At 55.4% G+C, this 24,243-nt stretch overlaps 1 protein-coding gene across 2 annotated transcripts in view; it reads left to right on the forward strand.

The window, feature by feature from the left end:
- Positions 1-24,243, forward strand: part of FAM129B (family with sequence similarity 129 member B) — a 73,041-nt gene that overhangs the window by 28,940 nt on the left and 19,858 nt on the right. For both annotated transcript variants that reach the window (XM_025359393.1, XM_025359392.1), the window contains exons 2-3: positions 17,692-17,822; positions 22,493-22,621. In XM_025359393.1, coding sequence (XP_025215178.1) covers positions 17,692-17,822; positions 22,493-22,621 — 260 coding nt within the window. The remainder of the gene's footprint in view (positions 1-17,691; positions 17,823-22,492; positions 22,622-24,243) is intronic.

The following is a 24,243-nucleotide window of genomic DNA, read 5'->3' on the forward strand; positions in this document are numbered from 1 at the left end:
GAGCCAGGAAGGGTGACGGGCTTGTCTAGGGTCACCCAGCAGCAGTCAGGTACCCGGACTCGGGGGCCCAGTGCTCTTAGCCCTGCATCACCACCCCATTTCACTGGCCAGTGATGGGGAGACATTGAGGCGGTCCCCACTCACCCTCAAGGGACTCCCCCGGGGAAGTGAACCAAGACCACAGAGCCCATTGGCTGCACAGGGTATCTCAGGGAGCACAAATGGGTTCATGCAGGCACCTGAGACAGAGAATGGGAGGCTGGCAGGGCTGGGAGGGGAGCCGTTCTCCCACCTCCCCTTCTGGCCCCCTCTGGAGCCTGAGGACACCTGCAGCTGGTGACCTGAGGGTAGGGCAAGCCCTGCACCTGCTGCTGGCCGAGCTTAGAGCACAGACCAAGGGAGTCTTGTTATTTGAATAAACTTTCCTTCTATCCATCTAAAGGGTCCCTGGCATTCCAGCCTGGGATTGGGTTTCCTCTGACGCAGCAGCAAGCACATGAGTGGATTTTCATATTGGCTCATCTTTCTTGTTCTCTTCTCCCCCTTCTTTCCCTTCCTGGCTTTGAGAAGGCAGAATCCCCCCTCTCCAGTCCCGCTTGCTGAGAGGACCCTGCGAGCCAGAAGCTGCGGGCATGATCCACGCATATGTGGGCATGTGTGTGTGCACATGTGTAAGTGTGCATATGTGTGTGAGTAGATGCATGTGTGTCAGTGTACATGTGTGTGGGCATGCACATGTGTGAATATGCATGTGAGTGCATGCATGTGGGCGTGCATGTGAGTGTGCATGCATGTGGGCGTACACATGTGTGTGAGTGGTGGGTGAGCAGGGGTCACGAGGCAGTTTGGGAAGAACCTGACTTGGACTTAGGCAAAGGATATTAGCAGTAGAGGATGCTTGGCTAATGAGATGTGTGGGGTTTGTGTATCCGAGTTTAGTCCTTTTCCACTGGGGTTGGGCCACAGTGACTCGCCCTTATCAGCTGTTAGTTCTTATTGGAACAGAAGCTGGCGTTTACTGGGCTCTTCCTGGGAGTCAGGCAGGGTGACAAGTGCGTCTCACATATCTTGTTTAGTCCTCACAACAACTCTTGGAGGTGGGTGCTCTTTGACCCTCCACCCTCTGCTTGCACACCTCCAGTGATGAGGCACTCCCTACCTCCCAGGGTCCTCTCTCCTTCTGGCCGTCTGGGGCAGTTAAAAAGCCCTTGCTGGGATCCTGTCTGTCTTCTGTGCATGACTTGAGAATGGGCTCCCTTTGGCTAGGGCGTGGCTATGGCTGGGCTTCCCCATCGTCTGTTTTCCAGGGAATTGTCCAACTGTAAGGTTTGGGGAGAGGAACGAAGTCCTCCCTCCTTTCCCCGAGCAGCCCCTGTGTGGTGCTCAGCCCATCACAGCTTCGTTCATCACATACCAGGCAAGTCCGAAACTTAATGTTGAAACCCTGGAGGTATTTTCATTAGCATCCATCTGGATGTCTTAGTCAATACAATAAGACAAGAGAAAAAAAGGGAGGTACAAATATAAGACAGCAGGAAAGCCCTCATGAAGTTCGGGAATTGGCGACAACAAAGCACTTTTGGTCTTTGGACTTCTCCACCCCCTAAGGCTGCCTACAGGAAGCAGAGCCTTGGAGAGACCAGGAGCTTGCCCAGGGCCACACATGAGTTGGCAGCAGAGCTGGACGAGGACTCAGGGCCCTTGATTTTCCCAACCAGCATCTCTGGTGACAGATGCAGCAGCTAAGGGAGAGGCGGCAAGGCCAGAGTGTCCTCCTTGCCAGTGTCGCGGAGCACGGGGGGCCATGGTCTGCCGAGGTTCTCAGATGTGCGGTTTCTTTGGATGTTGGCTTTCAGAAGGCTTCATTGATATTTCTCGCTCCACTTCCCCTTTCTGATGAACTAACCTGAGGGATGAGGGTCCAGAAAGATTGGACCTCCAGCGTGTCATCTTCTAATCTCATGACCCGCCAGCTGAGGGACCAGGGAGCTGCTGTTCCGGTCGCCCTTTTCTGGTCCCCATTGCGTGGCGTGAAACGTGGGACGGAGAAGTACTGTGAGCACTAATGAGAGATGCCACTGGGCTCCCTGACCTTTCATGGCCTGGCCACTAATGCTGGGACAGATGGAGCTCCTTCAAGAGGTTCCATCACTGCCATTGATAACACCAGCCCACATTTGCCCAGGCTCTGTGGGTTTATTCATTTCATTGAATCCTTATGACACCCTGCAAGATGGGGTAAGGTTGCTGGTTCTTTTGTTTTTTTTGGGTTTTTTTTTTGGAGGCGGAGTTTCGCTCTTGTTGCCCAGGCTGGAGTGCAATGGTGTGATCTCAGCTCACCGCAACCTCTGCCTCCAGGGTTCAAGCGATTCTCCCGCCTCAGCCTCCCGAGTAGCTGGGATTATAGGCATGCGCCACTGCGCCCAGCTAATTTTGCATTTTTAGTAGAGACAGGGTTTCTCCATGTTGGTCAGGTTGGTCTTGAACTCCTGACCTCAGGTGATCCGCCCACCTTGGCCTCCCAAAGGGCTGGGATTACAGGAGTGAGCCACCATGCCCGGCAGGTTGCTGCTTTTTTCTGTTGTTGTAGTTTTTGAGATGGAGTCTTGCTCTGTTGCCCAGGCTGGAGTGCAGTGGTATGATCTCAACTCACTACAACCTCTGCTTCCTAGGTTCAAGCGATTCTCCTGCCTCAACCTCCTGAGTAGCTGGGATTACAGGCACGCGCCACCATGCCTGGCTAATTTTTGTATTTTTAGTAGAGACGGGGTTTCACCATGTTGGCCAGGTTGGTCTCAAACTCCTGACCTTAGGTGACCTCCCAAAGTGCTGGGATTACAGGCATGAGCCACCACACCTGGCCAGGTTGCTGTTACTCCCATGTTACAGCTGAGGAAACAGAGGTTCAGAGAGAATTGAGCCACATGTTGCTCAAAGTCCTATAGCCAGCAAAGGGTGGAGTTAGGATTTGGACTGAGATCTTGTTCCAGAATTGACACTGCACTGTTGAAGGGTCATTCTTGACCTAGGACGTGCTGATAAATCTTTGTGGAGTGGATTAACTCTTTCATGCATGTTGGAATCTTGGCCTTTCCCAGGTCTTCCGCTTGGCACACACTCCCTTCCCAGTGTCCTGCCTCCCCTAGCAGGGACTCTTTGTGTCTCAGCTGCTACCTCCCTCTGGGAGGCTTCCGTGACCCTATAGGCTGGGTCAGTCGCCTTCCTGGGCTCCTGTGATCTCCTGTGCTTCTCCCAGTTGGGGCTCCCAGTAATTGTAGTTTTTGTTGACAATCTGCCTCCCTCATTAGGGTACTCTCTCCTGAGTACCCAGTGGCCAGGATTGCTGAATGAATGAATGAGGGCAACGTGAACCCTTTCGTGCCCATTGTGATGAAGCCTCAGAGCCTCGCCTGACCTTGGTGACTCGCCCGACATCTGCCATTTTGTCTTGGCCTGCCCTGGCTGATGGAAGACATGGGATCTGGGCTGGGTCCTGTCCTCAGCCCTGCCCCAGTGGTTGTGACCTGTCTGATGGGGCAGGGCTGGGTGGTGACACTGGGGACATCTTGGGGGAAAGGCTCGACCACAGGCTCTTCCGGGATATCTCAAGGTCCAACTCCAGGCTGGATGCTAAGGGGAACATTGGTGGTGGGTTCTCAAATAGGCCCAGGGCAGGGATCCAGGCTCGGGGCGGGGGCACCTGCCAATGTGCACAAGCCACAGGAGAGCACCCTGGGTTCCCAGTCCAGCCTCGGCCCTGGATGTGGCTGAGAGAAGGGGTATGAGGAGCACCTGGGGACAGGCATGTGGATGCTCCTCTGGGGCCTGGGGCAATTTTGACAGGTGGCTGGCTAAGACACAGGCTCCTGTGGGGGTGGTGAGGATGACAAGAAAGGAATGAAGGCCGGGGACATTGCTGAGAAAAAGTCAACAGCAATGGGTGACTCCGTGTGAGGGGAAAGGAAGGTTGTGTCTACCCAATTACTGTCATAGATCAGCCTCCGCCTCGGCCGGGGGGCCCTCAGGACAGCAGCCTTGGGTGCCCACCCCCTGGAGTGGGGTCCTCCTCTGGGTGGCGCTGCTGCTGGGGGCCTCGGCACCCCCTGGGCTGCCCTCCCCAGTGAGGATCTGTGTTCCCAGACGGCAGGGATGCCTCATCCTGGGCTCCCAGAACAAGCCGCCACTGTGGGCTGTGGGCTGTGGGCTGTGGGCTGGGGCCGCTGCCAGGCAGGCGGGGTCGGGGGCAGGAGGGGATGAGAGGGCTTTTGTTTCTTTCTGTTTGTGTCAAGATGGGAATCGACTTCCTCCCACCCAGGCGGCCTCGAGGTGTAAAGGAAAGGGCAGCCCCACTGGGCGGGTTTTTGGTCACCCGTTTTTTTGGGGGCATTTCTGTGGGCCTCCGCCCCAGCCCCGCCCTCTCCTCCCAGCCCTCCTGCCTCAAAGCTCACCCTTCCCCACCAGACCTGTTGTGGCCCAGCCCTGGTTAAATATTTGCCAACCGAGAAGCGTTTTCAAGGCAGCCTTGTGAAAAACCCCGGCTGAATCCTGGCTCTGTTGGGCCTGCCCTGCCTCGGTGATGAGACCCAGACGGCTTGTGCCCTCAGACTGTGTCCCAGCCCACCGTGGCCTCCCTGCTGACCTGTTTGGTGCCTGAGACTGGGTGCCCTAACACTTGTTCATCAAGCCCCACCCCGGGCCTGGCAGGAGCCGGGTGCTGGGGAGACGGCGGAGGGCAGTCTCAGTCCGGGGAGCGTCTCAGATGAGGCATTAACTGTGGTTGAGGGGAGTGCGGGGAACAGGCCAGTGGCTTTGGGAATGGAGGCCGGGGAGGCCAGGGAGGCCGGGACTTGTCTGGAGGGAGGGTTCTGAGGAGGTGGCACTTGAGCCTGGGGAGGAGAAAGAGGAGTTGGCCAGGCACAAGGCCAGGCACAATGGACGCTAGGAGGGCACTCTAGACATGGGACCCCAAGGGCAGAGGCCAGATGTCCTCCATTGAGGAGGAAGCTGAGGGGCTGAGGTTGCGGTTCACTTGGTTTCACTGGGTGTGAAAGCCCCGTTCACTTGTTTCTCCCCAAGCTGGTCTCAAAGGAGCTGCGACACTCACAGGGCAATGGGATCCTGGGCAGCTTTTCCCCATTTCCCCAGCCTCAGTTTCCCTATCTGTCCTAAAGATAGTTTGGACTTGATCTTGGAGGTCCCTTTCCGGGTCCAGTGGTCTGTTAGGGGTGTGTGGCTGGCCCATGAATGAGGCACAGAGCTAACTGTTACATGCATTAGCTCATGTTGCAATTATGATTATAATTATATGCAAATGGGGAACTGAAGAATAGTGTGATGGAGGAGAGGATGTGTGAGCAGGGCCTTGAAAGTCTGGCTAAGATTGTGAACTGTGGAATTGAAGGGAAGGGCGTTCCAGCCAGAGGGCGTAGCATGGATGAAGATGTGGAGGTAGGAAATGCACAATGGAGGTGAGAGATGCCCAGGGTGTGGGGATGGGAAGGAGAGCGGGGCTGAAGTTACGGATCTTGGATGTGATTCTGTGCAACATGCTCGTGGGCTTCAGTGTGCCAGGCCCGTGGTGACAGATTAGTCCACAGTCCCTGGGGCCATCAGAGCCCAGGGAGATCCTTTAGAAAGTGCTTCATGCAACCATCTTCCAGATCTTTCCACAGCCCATGGAGTCTAGGTTCAGCCAGCCTGGGCTCACACCCCAGCTTGGATTTTGGCTCCCTGCTTGACAGCTGGCTGACCTGGGACAAGGCCCTGGACCTTCCAGCCTCTGTCTTGATGGCGGGTGATTCCCATACCACTTCCTGCAGCTGTTGTCTGGGTCTATGTCAAATGTCATGAGGTGTCCCCAGCCAGCGTGACACCCATTAGCTTCGGGGTAGGGGGGCTCCCTAACTGTTCTGTGCCTTTTTGTTCCTGGCGTGGTGACAGAGCCTTCCTCCCTGGGCCATTTGGAGAGTCGAGAATGATCTCACACTGGAAGACCCTAGCTGAGGGCTGGCTCATGCAGGGTCACACGGCTGTCATTGTCGGGCCTTGGCGTGCTGAGGAATGCTGTCTTTTTTTTTTTTTTTTTTTGAGACGGAGTCTCGCTCTGTCACCCAGGCTGGAGTACAGTGGCCGGATCTCAGCTCACTGCAAGCTCTGCCTCCCGGGTTCACGCCATTCTCCCGCCTCAGCCTCCCGAGTAGCTGGGACTACAGGCGTCCGCCACCTTGCCCGGCTAGTTTTTTGTATTTTTTAGTAGAGACGGGGTTTCACCGTGTTAACCAGGATGGTCTCGATCTCCTGACCTCATGATCTGCCCGTCTCGGCCTCCCAAAGTGCTGGGATTACAGGCTTGAGCCACCGCGCCCGGCCGGAATGCTGTCTTTATGGGAAGAGGTTTCTCCTTGTTAATAACTGGCCTCGGGGCCAGGCACAGTAGCTCACACCTGTAATCCCAGCACTTTGGGAGGCTGAGGCAGGTGGATCACCTGAGGTCAGGAGTTCCAGGCCAGCCTGGCCAACGTGGTGAAACCCCATCTCTACTAAAAATACAAAAATTAGCCGGGTGTTATGGTGGACACCTGTAATCCCAGCTACTGGGGAGGCTGAGGCAGGAGAATTGCTTGAACCCGGGAGGCAGAGGTTGCAGTGAGCCAAGATCGTGCCACTGCACTCCAGCCTGGGCAACGGAGCCAGACTCCATCTCAAAAAAACAAAACAAAACAAAACAAAAGTGGCCTCAGGGAAGGGTGACCCAGCCAAGGGCCCCTTTAGGGCACCCGAGGCCAGCAGGGGGGGAAATGTCAGCCACCTCCCCAAGGAAGGACAGCGCAGTGTACATTTCCTCATCCCCAGGATCCAGCCAAGGGCCTGCTTGGATGTAAGCCTCTGTTTCTGTGGTGAGGAATCTCCGGGGTGTCTGGGGGCTTATTGCTTAATGGCATGGTGGCTCTCTTTTGGGGGTGGATCTGGCCTGAGATTGTCACTTCTGGCCTGTCGCTGTGGGCTTCCCTTCCTTTTCCACTGTGTGTCAGGCCCTGCCCCAGGAGCAGGGGTGCTGCCTGTGGGAGCCGCAGGAGGAACGGACCTTTACTCACCAGGAGACCAGCGGTGGGCGGCGGGAATAGGCGGAGGGCTCCCACCCAGCCTGGGGCTTTCGAGGGGGAGGACACACGGTGGCGCACTGAGGAGTGAGCTTGGCGGAAGACTGTATTCCGGACATGGGGAGCAGCCTCTGCGAGACCCTAGACGACTCAGGCCTGCGGGTATGGTGAGGAGTTCAGCTCCATCCCAGAGGCAGTAGGAGCTGTACCACTGGAAGGTTCTGAGCCAGGAAGCTTTGGGCAACTCCCCTGTGGCCCCTGTGTGTGGGAAGGATCAGAGGCAGCCAGGATGGAGTAGGCAGGACTTTGGTGGCTGTGGCAGGGACAGGACGGGAGTGGCCTGGCTGGGGGGCAGTGACTAGAGGCACAGGCTGGGTGGCCACTTGACTGGCCCCTGGGCGCTGGGGAGCCTACCTCACCCTGTTGGGCTTATGCTAGGGGGCAGGTCGTGATGGGGGTGGGAATCCCATAGGCCCTCTTTCTCTCAGGCCCAGAAGGGGGGCTCCCAGGGATCTGCCGTTGCACCCTTTCTTCCAGGGGTGGCTCATGGAGGGACCCTGAATCCATCCCTTGCCTTCTCTGGTATGGTTCCCCTTCTGGACAGGAATTGACTGGAGCGGGGACACTCAGCTGTCCTCCCCTTCCCTGGCCTGCCGGATTCTGGTTGCTGGCTCAGGCTCTTCTCGTGGATGGGCTGCTGGTCCCCCTCCTGCTGCTTGATGGAGCCTGTCATTACCCCTCCCACCCCCTGCTTCCCACCTGATTACAGGTCCTGAGCAGGAACCCTGTGTCTGCCCTTCCCATGGAGGCCACCCACGGGCTGGTGCTGTGTGGAGGCCAGGATGAGATGGTTTTACCCAAACGTCGGTTCCCTGTTCTGAGTTCATGTCATTTACAAGCTGTGTGTCCCTGGAGAATTCGCTTAACCTCTCTGAGCCTCAGTGTTCTCCTCTGGGAAGTGGGGACAGTGCATGAAATAATGAGTGGGCATATGCAGTGCTGTGCTGGGCACAGAGGTGGTGCTGACAAGTGGCTGCTGCTATTGTGTGTTGATTGTGACAGTAGATGGGGGACGAGTAGAAAGGCCCTGGGCGAGGCACTGGCCTATGCCAACCCAGCCCTGTTGGACGTGCTGTGTGGCCCTAGGAGAGTGTCACTACCTTTCTGGACCCCAGGCTCTCCCTGCTGTCCCAGGCACATGATGGAGATGGTGATGCTTTGGACAACTCTGAGACCTGGGAAAATGGAGTCCCTGCCCCATCTCTGCCTCTGCTGGTCCCTGGGCTCTGGGGTGGGTGGGGTCGGCGCCCCCCTCCTTCCCCCCCTCCCCATGCTGGACCTGCTCCCCGTGCCCTGGGAACCAGGCGGGCAGGTTTGAGCCCGCCTCACCCTACAGGGTGCTGCTACCTGCCTGGTTTCAGTCAGCAAACCTCTCAGCCCTGAAACCCTGAAACTGGGCCAGGCCTCGTGGGTGAGGTGTGTCCCTGGAGCCCACTGGAGAGACCAGATGAGCCAGGGATGGGTCTGGCATGGCGCCCTGGTTTGGGCCAAACCAGGGCTTGCGCCGGCGTGCAGCCCCCGTGGTGGACATGAGCTGGATGTGGTCACAGCTGGAGATGACCCTCTTCCTCTTGGACCCACCATCCATGTGGAACAGGGTTTCAGGCTTAGGCACCAGGTCGGGACCAAGGTGCAGATCCTACCTCTGCCTCTTCTCAGCAGCGTGATTTGGCAGAGGAACCCAGTTCTCGGTCACCTGATCTGAAATGTTCTGCCAGTACCAATACCACCTGGCCCGAGGTTGAGCTGAAGAATCGGGGGCATGGGTCCAAGTAAAATGCTTAGCACAGGTGCGGTACAGGGTGGCTTTGGGGAGCGTCATGAGAAGGCAAAGAAGGAACTCCTCAGCTTGGCATTTGAGGCCCTCCGGGATGCGCCTTTTTAGGTCGATTTTCTGAGAGCCCCTGTACTCCTTCTTCCATTCTCAGCTCAGCAAGCCCCTCTTCTGTAGCCTCAGTTCCCCCATCTGCACAGTTAGTCTGGTACCCTATCCCCCAGCTCCTCAAGCCTCCAGGCCACCCTGGGGCTTCCCCAGTTCTTGCCCAGTCTCACTATCTGCACAGGAAGTAGCGTGGTCCTTAACGTTGTCAGTTTGGAAAATCAGAGATTAATTAACGTTCTGGCTGCCTTGGCTGCTGTTGGCGCTGGTCCCGGGGTGGGCCAGGCTGCGTGCTCAGCCTGTTTCAAGGGCCTCACTGTGGGTTAGAGGAACCTTGACAAGAGGCATTTCTTAGGAGCCCCCATTGGTGACGTGCCCCCTTCTTGCCAGTGTAAAGGGCTTCACGCTCAGTAGCCTGTTTGTCCTGTCATAACCTAGATATGGCAGATACTGTTGTGCCATTTTGCAGAGGGGAAAATAAGGGCTCAGAGAGGGGAAGTGCCTTGGCCGAGGCCATACAGCTCATAGGTGGCAGAGCTGGGACTTGAACCCAGAGCCCGTGTGTCCATGTAGAAATGGTGCCTTGTTTGCAGGTGGTGGGGGTGCCTAGTCCTCCCCCTAGTCCTTCTGTCTGGCCCAAGGGGGCTGTGATCAGCTGCTGGTCAGAGCTGACTCACCAGCAGCTCGCAGGAGGTGCTGAGGCCAGCATCCCGGTCAGTTCCTGGGGCCAGGGCAGCACTGATTAGATTGTCGTTGAGATTTTTGGTCAGCTGAGCTGATGGGGACCCACCCTCCCGTTTTAAAGGTAGGAAAATTAGGGCCCAGTAAGAATGAAGCAGTAAGGCTCCAGTGGGTCTGGTGATTCTCCACTAGCTCCGACCCGACGGGGGCCAGTGGAGCTGGAACCCCTAGATCTCAGTCCCGGCTCTGACACCTGCCAGCTGTGGCCTCGGGAAAGTCACTTTGCCCTCTGAGCCTCAGTTTCCTCATCTGTAAAATGAGTAGAGTAAAGCTTTGTGTTGCCTCCTTTTTGGGATCAGGCAAGAACCCAGCAAGAGAATGGAAAACCAGGGCTTTGAAAACAGCACTGTGGGTCCTCATGAGGGGTCCCTGGAATGAGAGGCTTTGTGGGGTGGGGATCTGTGCAGGCTTTGGTGGGAGACAAGGTCCAAAACCCACCTCTTTCCTTTCCAGGCTATGTGTCTCTGAGCCTCACTTTCTTTCTTCCTTTCTTTTTTCTTTTTTTTGACTGACCCAAATTAGATCTTTATTGTATTTTTCTACATATCTATCATTCCCAAAAGCTCAGTCAGCTTGATCCTTAATTTTTCTTACTATGAGATATCTAATACACAGTTTTTGTATAAATTAGCCATTTTAAGTATATAGTGAATTCCAGATGTGATGACAACTCACAACTGCATTTCTTTCTTTCTTTTTTTTTTTTTTGAGACGGAGTCTCACTGTGTCTCCCAGGCTAGAGTACAATGGTGCAATCTCAGCTCACTGCAGCCCCTGCCTCCCAGGTTCAAGCAATTATCCTGCCTCAGTCTGCTGACTAGCTGGGATTACAGGCACCTGCCACCATGCCTGGCTATTTTTTGTATTTTTAGTACAGACGGGGTTTCACCATGTTGGCCAGGCTGGTCTTGAACTCCTGACCTCAAGTGATCCGCCTGCCTCGGCCTCCCAAAGTGCTGGGATTATAGGCGTGAGCCACCGTGCCTGGCCACACAACTGCGTTTCTTTTTTTTTTTTTTTCTTTGAGATGGAGTCTCGTTCTGTCGCCCAGGCTGGAGTGCAGTGGCGCGATCTCGGCTCACTGCAAGCTCTGCCTCTCAGGTTCAAGTGATTCTCCTGCCTCAGCCTCCTGAGTAGCTGGGATTACAGGCGCGCATCACCACGCCCGGCTGCACGACTGTGTTTCTAAATAACCATATGACACTGAGTGCTTCCTGGGTGGCAGCTGCTGTGTTTAGCCGGAGTCTCACTTTTCTTCTCTGTCAGATGGGATGCTAATACCTGTTGGGATTAAACAGGCTGTGGGCCATGCAGTAAGTTGTCGGTGGCTAGGCACCTATCCCTGGCAAACTCTGGGGATCCAGGGGCAGCGTTAGGAGGACTGGCTTGTGAGGGGGTCCTTCTCAGTCACCCTCAACAGCCCGATAGGGTGCAGCCCTGGGAGACAGGGTTCCAGTCATATAGGGAGCAGAGCCCCTCTAAGATCCAGAGCACCCCCTTATTCAACCAACTTGCTGAAAGGCTTGACTCTTAGCTCCACAACAAACCCACAAGTGTGTGTTGTGAGTTTTGCCCTGGACCTGCATCCCCAAAAGTGGCCTCTTCAGAGGTGGATGCAGCCCAGTACCCATGGAGACACCACGTGGAGACAGAGGCCTGGGATGGGAGTGGCTCCCTGAGGTCCCTGGGCACACACCAGGACTCAATTCCACTCCCAGAATTCACATGCTGGCCTCTTGGGCTAAGAAGGGAACCAGGACCCCTATAGGCAGGCGCCTTTTGTGACAGCCTCTGCGAGGGGCCTCAGCAGGTTTTGTGGACTGACAAGGTGGCCTTTCCTGAGCCGTTTAATTGTTCCGAGCCTCGGTTCATACAGCTGTAAAGTGGGGGTATAGTTCCCTGTACTCACCTCTGGACCATTTGAAGAATGGTGTGTGTTGGGGCAAAGAAGAGGTGGGCTCTGTGTCTGGTGGGCGTGGACTTATCTCCTGTTGGCAGAAGGCAAAAAGGGGGCAACCAATGGCTCCGGGCGCCAGCAGAGGCTGAGGGTTACGCCAGGGGATCCCAGCCACAGCCAGGCGGGACCCCCCATCACACAGGGCCCTGCTGTCCCCCTCAGCTCCCCCGTGTCTGTGATCTTTGTTTGTGGAAGCCCTCCCATCATCATCATTATTATTTTGTGATTCTTGTCCCGGTTCTTCAGAAAACAAATCTTTACTGGGTTATTTCAAACTATAAACGTTACACTGCTAATAAACATTTCAAACAGTCTCTTATGACTGCTGTTCTCAGCTGAGCACTGTGGTGATTAGCAGTGACATTTATGGAGGCCTGGAGCTGAGCACCTCAATGCTGTCCGGTCCTGCAGACCTCAGAGCTCAGGAACGGCTTTGGAGAGGCCCATTTACAAGTGAAGAATGTGAAGCTCTGAGATCCGGACGCTTGCAGGGCTGGCATATGGCAGGGCGGGGACTCTGGCCCTGACTTCAAGCTCCTCACCAGGAGGCCGGGCACCTGGGGCTGCAGGGCAGGCTCCGTGAGTCCTGGCCCACTCCATCCTCTGCCTTCTCACCCAGCGGCACCTGGGGCTGAGTCAGTGCAGGCAGGCAGAATGGATGAGAAAATGTGGAAGGTGATGAAGCTGGCACACACCTTCAGACCGCCCCACCCCAGCCTCTCTGTAGCTCACAGAAGCTAGTGATCCTGCCACCAGCTGGAGCCTAACAGTTCCTGGACCCGGGACCTGCGGGCCAGCCCTGCCTCCGCAGATGGGGGCACAGCCTGTTTCTTCTGTGCCCTCTAAGGGGAGGTAGGGGGCCCGTGGGGCCCTGTAGACAGTGGCCAGAGCCAGGACCAGGAGGGTGGCATGCAGCTGGCTGTGGCTCGAACCTGATTGCCTCCGTCTGGCTGTGTGACCTCAGCTGAGCTGCTCACCCTCTCTGGCTCACATTCCCCTAACAGGGTGGTAAGTCTGAGTGTTGGAGGCCCTGTGCAACATCTGCTCCAAATCCGTGGCGTGTGGTGTCTCCAGAGGCTGTGGCAGGAAATGGGGAGAGCTGCTGTGGGCAAGTATGGAGAAAAGAGGGGTACCCGGGCTCAGGACTCTCACAGACACCCAGGCCAGTACGTGGCATGGGAATTTGGGTTGTCAAATCCTGAAGTGACAATGCTGGGGGAGAGCCACTGCAGGGAGCAAGAAGGAAAAGTGGGGTACTGGGTGGGGCCTGCCTGAGCTGCAGTCCCAGCGCTCAGCAGGTGAGGCCGTGGCCAGGCTGGGTCCTCTGGTTGAGCCCCCGCCAGGGCTGTGGTGCCCGCCTGGGTCCTCTTCCAGCAGGGTCCAGCCAGGAAGGCGCCTGCAAGCCTTTTGTCCAGGCTGGTCCCCTCCGAGTGCTGCTGGCCTTTTGGGTCCCTCTGGCCTCCACACCTGGAGCCCCTGGCACCCGAGTCCTCATCTTCTACGTCTCTGGGTTACTTCCTCTGTACAAAGCACGTGGCGGTTCCTTCCATGCTGGCTGAGGACATCTCTCAAGAATGTGCTCGGGGCTACTCCTGCCAAGAAGCTCTCCGTGGCCCTGTTTCCCATGGTCCTCCCTTTCCAGCTCTCCCTTGGTTGCCACCCTTCTTCTGAGCGGGGCCGGCTTCCCGGTGCTGCCTGGGCGCCATCCTTAAGGTCCATAACCCCTTGCTAATGCCGTCCCCCTACCTCCAGCGTGGTGCTCCCTCAGTATCCCTCCGATGACTGCCCCACGGCCTTCCCTTGTTTGGACTTAGTAACTATTTGGCTGCTGGACCAACCCCCCCACTCTTCTTACCCTCGACGACATCTGCTTGTGCCAGGCCCGGTGCCCAGGATCCAGTGGTGAGCAAAAGGAGACCAGACCCCCCCAGCAGAGTTCCCGGCCTCCCTACCCGACCTGTTTGGCGCCTGAGTTCTGAGAGCAAGCCTGGGTAGTGAGCGATTCTGGCTCCACCTGGGGCCAACGTGGCAAACCTAGAGGGAACTGCATCCTGGATCCCTGACCCTTGCCTGGGTCCCCTCAGCCCGAGGTCTGGGCCTGTGGGCAGCACTGCGCTGGCCCAGAGACCTGACCTTCAGCCTTGACCTTCAGCTCCCAGCCTGACAGGCAGCGGGTCCCCACACTCCCATGTCTCCCTTCCTCAGAGCTTCCTGCAGCTTCCTCTCCGGTCCATAGCCCTGCCCAACTTGGGCCTCAATTGTCCCTCGATGGGACATGCTGGGCCTTCTCCTGGCTCAGTCTTGCCCTCTTTTGTCCTCCCCAGCCCAGCCCAGGGGCCTTTCTGAACCCAGCTCCTCCTTGCCTGGACTCCATATCTGGACTGTGCTGTCCGGGCAGCTGAGCATGGGCTGCGGTCCGGCAGACCTGGGTTCGAGTCCTCACAGCAATGGCAGCTCCCTCCAGGGCCTGGCTCCCTGAGGGCCACGGTGGCAGACTCCAGCCCTTTGGGATCTGTCTGCGGGCTGGGTGCACTGGGGCTGGCTGGGGGCACTGGAGCCATGGCCAAAGGACGACCCCTGAGACCTGCAGGCCCAAGCCTGCCCATCCTGCCGGCCACATTGATAGAATGCCCACGGGGTGTGTGGCTTAACTCTTCATCCCTGAAATAGGAACACAACAGCAGTGGCTCCCTGGGGTTCTCACGGAGGTTCTTTGGGTTCACAAACGTAAAACCTGCTGTAGCACGGTGGCCGTGCCGATGACAACCATGGCACCGATGTTATTGTCAGCTTCCATCCTGTTTTCCTATTAGCCCCAATGTGTGACTCTCTTCCACCGGCCCCTTCTGCCTCATCGTTTTTCAAAACGATTCCCATGGTCTCCGAGAGAGCTCTGGTTGTTTATGGTTTTTAAAAAATAGGCATTCAAAGCAAATTCCTCATTCGTTCTCCCCTTCCTACCCCCAAACTGGAATCTGAACGGACATGACCTCATTCCAGGAAACGGGAGCACAGGGAGGGACAGGGTCTGTGGAGAGGGGGTGGGGGCTGTCTCCCCACCCCCATCACTGAGGCAGGGCCCAGGATGTGGGCAGGCACGCAGGAAGGTCACGTGCCTGGGACCCTGGGCATGAGCTGTGAGGCACGGCGTGTGGCATGCCCTCTCAGCCCTCCTCCCAGGCCACCACCTCCTGGCGGGGACCCAGGACTGCATCCCAGCTCCACCACCCACTGGCTGTGTGACCTTATGCCAGTGACTTAACCTCCCAGGGCCTCAGTTACCTCCTCTGTAAAGTGGGGATAACAGTTTCTCCCTCACAGAGCTACAGAGAGGATGGAATGAAATGCCATCCTAACCAGGTGCCCTCCGTACCTGGAGACTGGCCACGGGAGGGGCAGGATCCTGCCAGCTCCTCTTTTGAGAAAGGACCAGGGCTTTAAAACCTGGAATCCGGCCGGGTGCGGTGGCTCAAGCCTGTAATCCCAGCACTTTGGGAGGCCGAGACGGGTGGATCACGAGGTCAGAAGATCGAGACCATCCTGGCGAACACGGTGAAACCCCGTCTCTACTAAAAAAATATAAAAAACTAGCCGGGCGAGATGGCGGGCGCCTGTAGTCCCAGTTACTTGGGAGGCTGAGGCAGGAGAATGGCTTAAACCCGGGAGGCGGAGCTTGCAGTGAGCTGAGATCCGGCCACTGCACTCCAGCCCGGGCGACAGAGCGAGACTCCGTCTCAAAAAAAAAAAAAAAAAAAAAAAAAACCTGGAATCCAAGACTGTCAGAGATGGCAGGGCTTGTCCATCATTAAATCCAGCCTCTCAGTGCATGGGGGAAGCCGAGGCCCAGAGAGGGGAGCCGCACAGCGGGCCAGCACAAATCCCGGTCGGGGCGCAAGCTGCAGCTTCTTAGGACAAGGGAGCCTCTCCCCTCATGGGTCTGAGACACTCTCTGGGCCTCCTCCTTCATCTGAACATGGGGACGCCCAGGAGCACAGGTGCTGAGCCTGATGTGGCCTGGGCCTGCCCTCAAGGCCATAGCACTCACCTGTATTCAGAAACCACGCAGAAGACGGGCGCAAATGGCCAGTGAAAGCAGAAAGGTTGTTCACTTGGTAGAGGCGTTAATTTTAGACTGTTTATTTTTTTATTATGAAAGGAATCATGATTGTAAAATAATTCGAATGCTATAAAAGGGAATAAACAGAAAATGACGTTCACTCTGCACTCCCGACTCCCACACCAGAGGTCCTGCCTTCCCAGCCTGGCATGCTGCCTTCCAGACCTCCTCCACGCACCCAAGCCTAAGTAATCTATATGCACGAATAGGAGGCGTTTTGGTTTTGTTATGTGTGTGTTGAGACAGGGTCTTGCTCTGTCGCCCAGGCTGGAGTGCAGTGGCGTGATCATAGCTCACTCAGCCTCGACCTCCCTGGGCTTAAGTGACCTTCCCACCTCAGCCTCCTGAATAGCTGGGACTACAGGCACACGCCACCACACCTGACTAATTTTTTTTTTTTTTTTTTTTTTAAAGATAGAGTCTTGCTCTGTCGCCCAGGATGGGGTGCAGTGGTACGATCTTGATTCACTGCAACCTCTGCCTCCCGGGTTCAAGTGATTCTCCTGCCTCAGCCTCTTGAGTAGCTGGGATTACAGGCGCCCGCCACCATGCCTGGCTAATTTTTCTGTTTTTAGTAGAGACGGGGTTTTGCCGTGTTGGCCAGGCTGGTCTCGAACTCCTGACCTCAGGTGATCTGTCCACCTTGTCCTCCCAAAGTGCTGGGATCACAGGTGTGAACCACCACGCCTGACCAAACTTTTGTATTTTTTGTAGAGATGGGGTCTTGCTGTGTTGCTCAGGCTGGTCTCAAACTCCTGGGTTCAAGCGAGCCACCTGCCTTAGTTTCCCAAAGTGCTGGGATTATAGGTATGAGCCACTGCACCTGGCCAGAAAGAGTTTTTTTTTTTTTTTAATGAGCTGATAGTCAACAGGTGACTCTGTCACTTGCTTTCTTTCCTTAATGGAGTATGAGCCCTTTCCTTTTGTTGGCACCTATCCAGATAGGTCCCTCCATCTTTTTTTTAAAAAAATTTAATTTAATTTAATTTAATTTTGTTTTATTTTTATTTATTTATTTTTGTGTATGGAGTCTCGCTCTGTCGCCTAGGCTGGAGTGCAATGGCGCAATCTCGACTCACTGAAACCTCCACCTTCCACCAAACTTCCAGGTTCAAGTGATTCTCCTGCCTCAGCCTCCTGGGTAGCTGGGCTTATAGGTGCCTGCCACCATGCCCGGCTGATTTTTGTATTTTTAGTAGAGACCAGGTTTTGCCATGTTGGCCAGGCTGGTCTTGAACTCCTGACCTCCGGTGATCCACCCGCTTTGGCCTTGAAAAGTGCTGGGAGCCACCATGCCTGCCCCCCTCCATCTTTTTACTTTTTACTGTCCTGGGTGAACCGACCTATCCCTAGAGATTACATTCAGCTGCTCCCGCTATGGCCTCAGTGCATATTTGCCTTTGTGTCCTCCTGCGCATTGTTCTATGGGGTAGATTCTTAGAGGTGGGAGCATCCAAGAACAGGACACCCACCCTCTGAAATGACTGTCCCCATTCCCGGCACCCCCGGCTCTGAGTGACACGGCCTGTTTGTGCATGTCCCCACCAGCGGGGACTAGAGGAAATGGAGTCTTGGTTCTATTTGCATTTGTTTGATTCTCTGTCTGTGGCCATTGCCCGCTTTCCCATCTGGAGGTTCACCCTTTCCAAGGCAGTTGGTTTTCACAGGAAACGCGGGGCTCTGGCCAGAAATGCAGCACAGATGAGCGCGAGGAGCCTGTGCAAACAATTCCACAAGCGGGAACTTGGGGCTTTGCAGCCACTCCTGCCTAGGGGAAGGATCGCGATGCCTTAGCATCGCTGAGGACCTCACGCTCCTGTTTGTCCTTCTCTTCCAGAAAAAACCGGGAAGATCCTGACGGAGTTCCTCCAGTTCTATGAAGACCAGTATGGCGTGGCTCTCTTCAACAGCATGCGCCATGAGATCGAGGGCACGGGGCTGCCGCAGGCCCAGCTGCTCTGGCGCAAGGTGAGACGTGCTGGGAGGGCTTGGGTGGGTTCTGCTCCTTCTTGCCATGTGGCTTCAAGGGAGTGACTTTACTTTTCTGGGCCTCAGTTTCCCATTGTTACTCTGATGGCCTCTAAGAGTCCCCCCAGCTTCTTTTTTTTTTTTTAATTAATTATTATAGGCCGGGCGCGGTGGCGCAAGCCTGTAATCCCAGCACTTTGGGAGGCCGAGACGGGCGGATCACGAGGTCAGGAGATCGAGACCATCCTGGCTAACACGGTGAAACCCCGTCTCTATTAAGAAATACAAAAAACTAGCCGGGCGAGGTGGCGGGCGCCTGTAGTCCCAGCTACTCGGGAGGCTGAGGCCGGAGAATGGCGTGAACCCGGGAGGCGGAGCTTGCAGTGAGCTGAGATCCGGCCACTGCAGTCCAGCCTGGGTGACAGAGCGAGACTCCGTCTCAAAAAAAAAAAAAAAAAAAAAAAAAAAAAAAAAATTATTATTTTTTCCTTTTTGAGACAGTCTCGCTTTGTCACTCAGGCTGGAGTGCCGTGGCGCGATCTCAGCTCACTGCAACCTCTGCCTCCCAGGTTCAAGGCATTCTGCTGCCTTAGCCTCCCGAGTAGCTGGGACTATAGGTATGCACCACCACGCCTGGCTAAATTTTTGTATTTTCAGTAGAGATGGGGTTTCACCATGTTGGCCAGGCTGGTCTCAAACTCCTGATCTCAAGTCATCTGACCGCCTCAGCCTCCCAAAATGCTGGGATTACAGGCAGGTGTGAGCCACTATGTCCGGCTTATTAATTTTTTTTTTTTTTTGAGACTGGGTCTTGCTGTTGCCCAGGCTGGAGTGCAGTGGCTCAATCATGGCTCACTGCAGCCTCAACCTTCCTGGCTCAAGTGATCCTTCCACCTCAGTCTCTCCAGTTCCTGGGACTATAGGTGCACACCATCACTCTAGGCTAATTTTTGCATTTTTTGTAGAGATGGGGTTTTGCTGTGTTGCCCAGGCAGGTCTCAAACTCCTGGGCTCGAGTGATCCTCCAGCCTCAGCTCCCCAAAAGTGCTGGGATTACAGGCGTGAGCCACCATGCCTAGCCTCCTTCCCACTTCTCAATAGGTAGGTAACCCAGGTCGTGTTGTTGAGACCCCTTCAGTCACCGTGGGTGACTCCTCCCAGCTCACCTCCTCCACCGTCAGAGCTGGGGCTCTAGAGTCTTGATAGTCTCCAATTCAAGGCAAGCTCTTCCACTAAGAGCCTCAGTTTACTCATCTGTCAAATGGGATGAGAACATCTCCTTCACAGGGTGGTTGTGCCTGAAGCAGGGAAGGCGCTGTCACTGGCCTCATCATGATCTGCTATGATATAGATAGTAGGATGCTGTTTGCTAAGGAAATATTTGTTGAGTGAGGGATTAGAAGCTTCCTGGCTCCAGCCTGAGGGTCAGTATGGGCCAGAGGATGCTGGCAAAGCCTTCTGGGACGAGGAACCTGTGATTGACTTGGACATGGGGCTGGGGGCGGGACTCAAGAGATCCCACCTTGGCCTCCCAAAGTGCTGGGATTACAGGCCTGAGCTGCCGCACCTGGCCAAGGCTGAGCCTTTAAGTGGCTCATTCAGGATGGCAGAGGCAGGGCCAGCCCAGGGCCCTTTCTGCTGTGACTGCAGCCCACCCGGTGGAGGGAGGTCAGGACCATGTGTCGGAGCTGCTCAGAGCATCACCTTTGCTTTTGGACCCAGAAAAGGTTGCCTCTTCCCCGGTGTCTTGGTAACCTCTTGACCCTGTGGCAGCAGAGCGGCAGAGGGGCCCGGCTGTGGCCTGGCCTGGGTGTCTGGCAGGTGCGTATCTGTGTGGTAGGTAAAGGAAAGAAAAGGAGGCCTTGGACGCAGCCCAGGTGAGTGGGGCCAGAATGGCTCCCCTGTCTGGAAAGAAATGTCATGGGCAGCCCAAGTCCCTGTAATCCAAGACAAGTGGGCTCTGGCTGAGGGCGTGAAGCATTTCCTCTGCGTGAGGCCTCATGTAAGTCTGGGGAGGCAGGAGTGCACATTTATTGTAGAAAAATAGCAACATGTGAGCAAGGAGAGTGAAATGAAACCACTCACCCACAATCCCTGAAAAGCAGTATTTTTGGTCTCATTTTGCCACTCAGGAAACCGATCATCACAATGCAGAGTTACGATAACATCATAATACTAGAAATAATAATATTAATCACCAGTGGTGATCAAAACAACAGTGGTTTTTATTAGAAACAATAATAGAATACAAATAAAATAAAGTGATAATAATGATAAAATAATAATACAATAGAAATAAGAATAATAAAACAGCAGTTGTCTTTTTGTTTTTTACTTTTTTGAGACGGAGTCTCACTCTGGTGCCTGGGCTGGAGTACAGTAGCACAATCTTGGCTCACTTCAACCTCCACCTCCCGGGTTCAAGCGATTCTCATACCTCAGCCTCCCCACTAGCTGGGATTACAGGCATCCACCACCACACCTGGCTAATTTTTTATATTTTTAGTAGAGACAGGGTTTCACCAAGTTGGCCAGACCTGACCTTAGGTGATCCACCTGCCTCAGCCTCCCAGAGTGCTAGGATTACAGGCGTGTGAGCCACAGTGCCTGGCTAAAACAGCAGTTGTCTGGTGCCTGTACTGTTTGCTCAGCCTGCTGGCCCCACTCTGAGGGAGGGGCTATGATGATGCCCGCATCACAGATGTGGACATTGAGGCTCAGAGATGCGAAGCTGCTTGTCCAGGCTCTGGCAGTGGGTGGTGGTGCCGAGACAGGAGTACTGGTTGTCTGACCTTGGGGCCTGTGCTCTCTCTGACCGAGGCACTGGAGAGCTTTGCAGAGTCTAGAATATTTTGCCTGGGCTGTCGAGTTCTGTTTCGCTTCCTGCAGGCCTTCCCATCGAACACGACTCTGCCATTTGAAAGTCTTAAAAATAAAACGCAAACCCACAGCCAGCCACCCATTGCGAGCTCCCCAGGGTCTGGGGGTGGACTGGGTGGTGGGGGTTGTTGAGCCTGCCTGGGCCATAAGCCTGCTTCTGCACAGCCTCCTGCTGGGACTGGCCCTGTCCCTGAGTGCCCGTCCCTGTGTCCTGGGGCTCCTGCCCTAAGCAGGGGTGAGACGAAAACCAGAGACCTTTTTGCTAGAGTGTTATGAGAGCTCTGTCTGCTCTTTCTAGAAAAGACAGGGATTTGAGCTTGGTGTGGGCGGTTTATATATAGACCACTGGATATAGACCGCTGAGGGCAGCTCTGCGACTTGGGCAAAGCCCACTTTGTGTGGGGGTGGAGGGAGTGGTAGGGGAACCATTTTCTTTTCCTGTAAATATTTTTATCCCCGGTAGGAAGAAGCCTGCAGGTCCTATTGTGTGAGCACAATGGGCTCTCCTTCTCCACGAGCGTTTTGTGTTTCCCCTTGAAGAGTGGCAGGGAGGGAGCTGCGGACAGGGGGACACAGTGAAGGGGGCAGAGGGTCAAGAGGAGACCGGACTGCAGGGATGTGCCAGGGCAGAGCCAGGAAGTCAGGAAGGTGCAGGCACGATGGCCATCACCCTTTCCCCGTAACTGCATCTGAGAAATGTTTCTTTTTGCAAAATGCACCTTATTTATTGTAGAACAAATAGAATTTGCAGAGGAACACTGTACTCCCCCGGGTTCCCTCCCATCCAAGATGATCCCTCTGCCATTGTGGCCTATCTCCTTCCCGAAGCTTCCTGGTGCTTGTCTGCTCAGGACGCCTTGCACCTGGCCATAGCTTCCGCTTGGGCCCCCAACCCTGGTTTAAAGATCTCCCTTCTTCCCCATCCCCAGATAAGTCAGTCCCTGAGGATGGGAGGCCGTCAGAGACGCTGAGTCCTACCAGTAGTGGTCATGGTGGTCCTGTGTATTATGCACCTGCCTGTCAGGTGCCAACTCTTACTGTTCCCATTTTACAGATGAGGAAACCGATGCTCAAACTGACGAGACACGCTGTGAGTCAGCCAGAGCTAGGGCTCTGTAGGAAAGTCTGGGCGTTTCTGTAGCCCACGTAGGTCACCAGCCGGCCAGGACGTAGGTCAGACATCAAACACCCCCAGACAGAGGCCTCCTCCATCCCCACCCAGATTTAGGGAGGCGTCTCATCAGCCATCAGAGCTGAGAGGCTCTCTGGAGCCACCTTGTTCAAGTTGTCATTGCCCTGAGGGGAAACGGAAGCCTAGAGCCAGGGAGAGACTTGCCCAGGTACTGGGGACCTCGCAGTCCTGTCCTGTGGGTGCGTCCCCTGTCCCTGGAGTGACCGTGGGGCGCCAGTGCCGCAGCTGTAGGTGGGTGGAGAGCAGCCATCTCCCCAGACCCTTCCAAGGTAGCTGTGACTGCCCAAGGCTGGGATGGAGAGGGAGGACCTGGCTGTGACCGGCCCCTGCATCAGTGCCTGTCCTGGGTTCAAGTCCTGGCATCATCACCCTGCCTGGACCCTGGTGAGCCCCTCCATGGCTCTGAGCCTCACTCCTCATCTGCAGAATGGATGAGATGCAGCCCGGCCTCAGAGGCCTTGGGAGGACTCGGGGAGATCCAAAATGGAGGACGTGCTAGGCAGGGGGTGTGCACACAGGCTCTGCTGGGCGGTCAGCTTCATGGGGAGCACCACCTCCCTGGACCTGGGCCTCACTCCCCGCCCCCTCCTGCCCACAGGTGCCACTGGACGAGCGCATCATCTTCTCGGGGAACCTCTTCCAGTACCAGGAGGACAGCAAGAAGTGGAGGAACCGCTTCAGCCTCGTGCCCCACAATTATGGGCTGGTGCTCTATGACAACAAAGTGGTGAGGCCTGGCCTGGGTGCCGCACTGAGCTCCACGCTTTCGCCATGTGTGCCCCTCCCCCACTCGGAAACTTAGGCCCCAGATGCCACCGGCACAGCCTGCACGCAGTCACCAGGGCCAGAGCACAACCTCGGCCCCTCCCCTCCCCCAAACCGTGGGCTGCCCTGGGTGCCCTCTCCAGATGGCAGCTCATTCTTCATCTCAGGAATATCACTGACTCCTTCTGTCCCTTCTAACCAACTGTCACTCACTCCTCCCCATCCCTCCTAATCTCTCTACAGTCCCTCTGGCTCCAGGGCGTTCCTCCTGCCACCTCCTTCCTCACTGGGCTTCCTGCCTCTCCTCTGACCCCTCCCATCCTCATAGGCACAGTGAGCTGTTGGAGGCACAATCTGGCCATTCCTTGCCCCGGCTTGCCCCTGCCCTACGGTGGGTAGGTGTCCAAGAAGGACATCCTATGGGAGCATTGTGCCTTATCTTTTCCCCGAGCCCTTGGGGAAGCCCTACCTGGTTGAGCCACAGACCTGATTTCTTCAATTGTTCATTTCTCCAGAGCAGCCAGAAGGACAGGCCTGTGCCCTGTATTTCAGGGAAGATCAATGTGACAGCAACATAAAGTCAAGAACAACCTCATGCCCCAGAGTAGTGGTTCTCAACTGGTAGCACGTCCGAATCACCTGAAGGGCTTGCTGAAAGATGCATTGCTGGGCTTTCCTCCAGAGTTTGGATCAGGTCTGGGGTGGAGCTAAGATTTGCATTTCTTTTTTTTTTTTTTTGAGACGAAGTCTAGCTCTGTCACCAGGCTGGAGCGCAGTGGCGCCATCTTGGCTCCCTGCAACCTCCACCTCCCTGGTTCAAGCGATTCTCCTGCCTGAGCCTCCCGAGTAGCTGGGACTACAGGCGTGCGCCACCATGCGCAGCTAATTTTTGTATTTTTAGTAGAGACTGGGTTTTACAATGTTGGCCAGGATGGTCTTGATCTCCTGACCTCATGATCTGCCCTCCTCAGCCTCCCAAAGTGCTGGGATTACAGGCGTGAGCCACCGTGCCCGGCCTGTAAAGATTTACATTTCTAATAAATTCTAGGGTGGTGTTGAATATCAGAGACCATGTTTTGCAAATCAGCACCCTACAGGTTCTGAGCTACTTTCAGAAACTGTGTTGTATAGTGACACCTAGTGGCAGGGAGTAGCATGGTAGCCCTGCTGTATGAGCTATTCCATCAGAACTGCTTTCCCCACTGCTACTGGTATAAATTTCTAGACCTAATTCTCCTCTAGAGGACACTTGTGTGGTGCTCAGAACCTAGGAAGTTGGTGGGGGTAGTTCAGGGTAATGGTCAAATACCCCAGGCTCCGGAGACAGATAGCCCTAGTTCATGTCCTAGGTCTGCTACTTCCCAGCTGTATGAAGTTGTGGGTGATCCACCTTTTGGATTGGGAAAATTCTGTGAAATGAAGCATGCAATGCCCTTAGCACAGGGCCTGATATGTAAGAAATGCTCAACTAGTGGAGCTGCTGGGAACAGAGGTAATAGCAGCAGTAGCAACAGTAAGAACCACCACCTCGACCAAGCTCGCTGAGTCCTTGTGGTGTGCCAGGCACTGCAGATTATCTCACTC

This window comes from Theropithecus gelada, chromosome 15 (assembly GCF_003255815.1).
Source record: "Theropithecus gelada isolate Dixy chromosome 15, Tgel_1.0, whole genome shotgun sequence".
NCBI classification, from domain to species: Eukaryota; Metazoa; Chordata; class Mammalia; order Primates; family Cercopithecidae; genus Theropithecus; species Theropithecus gelada.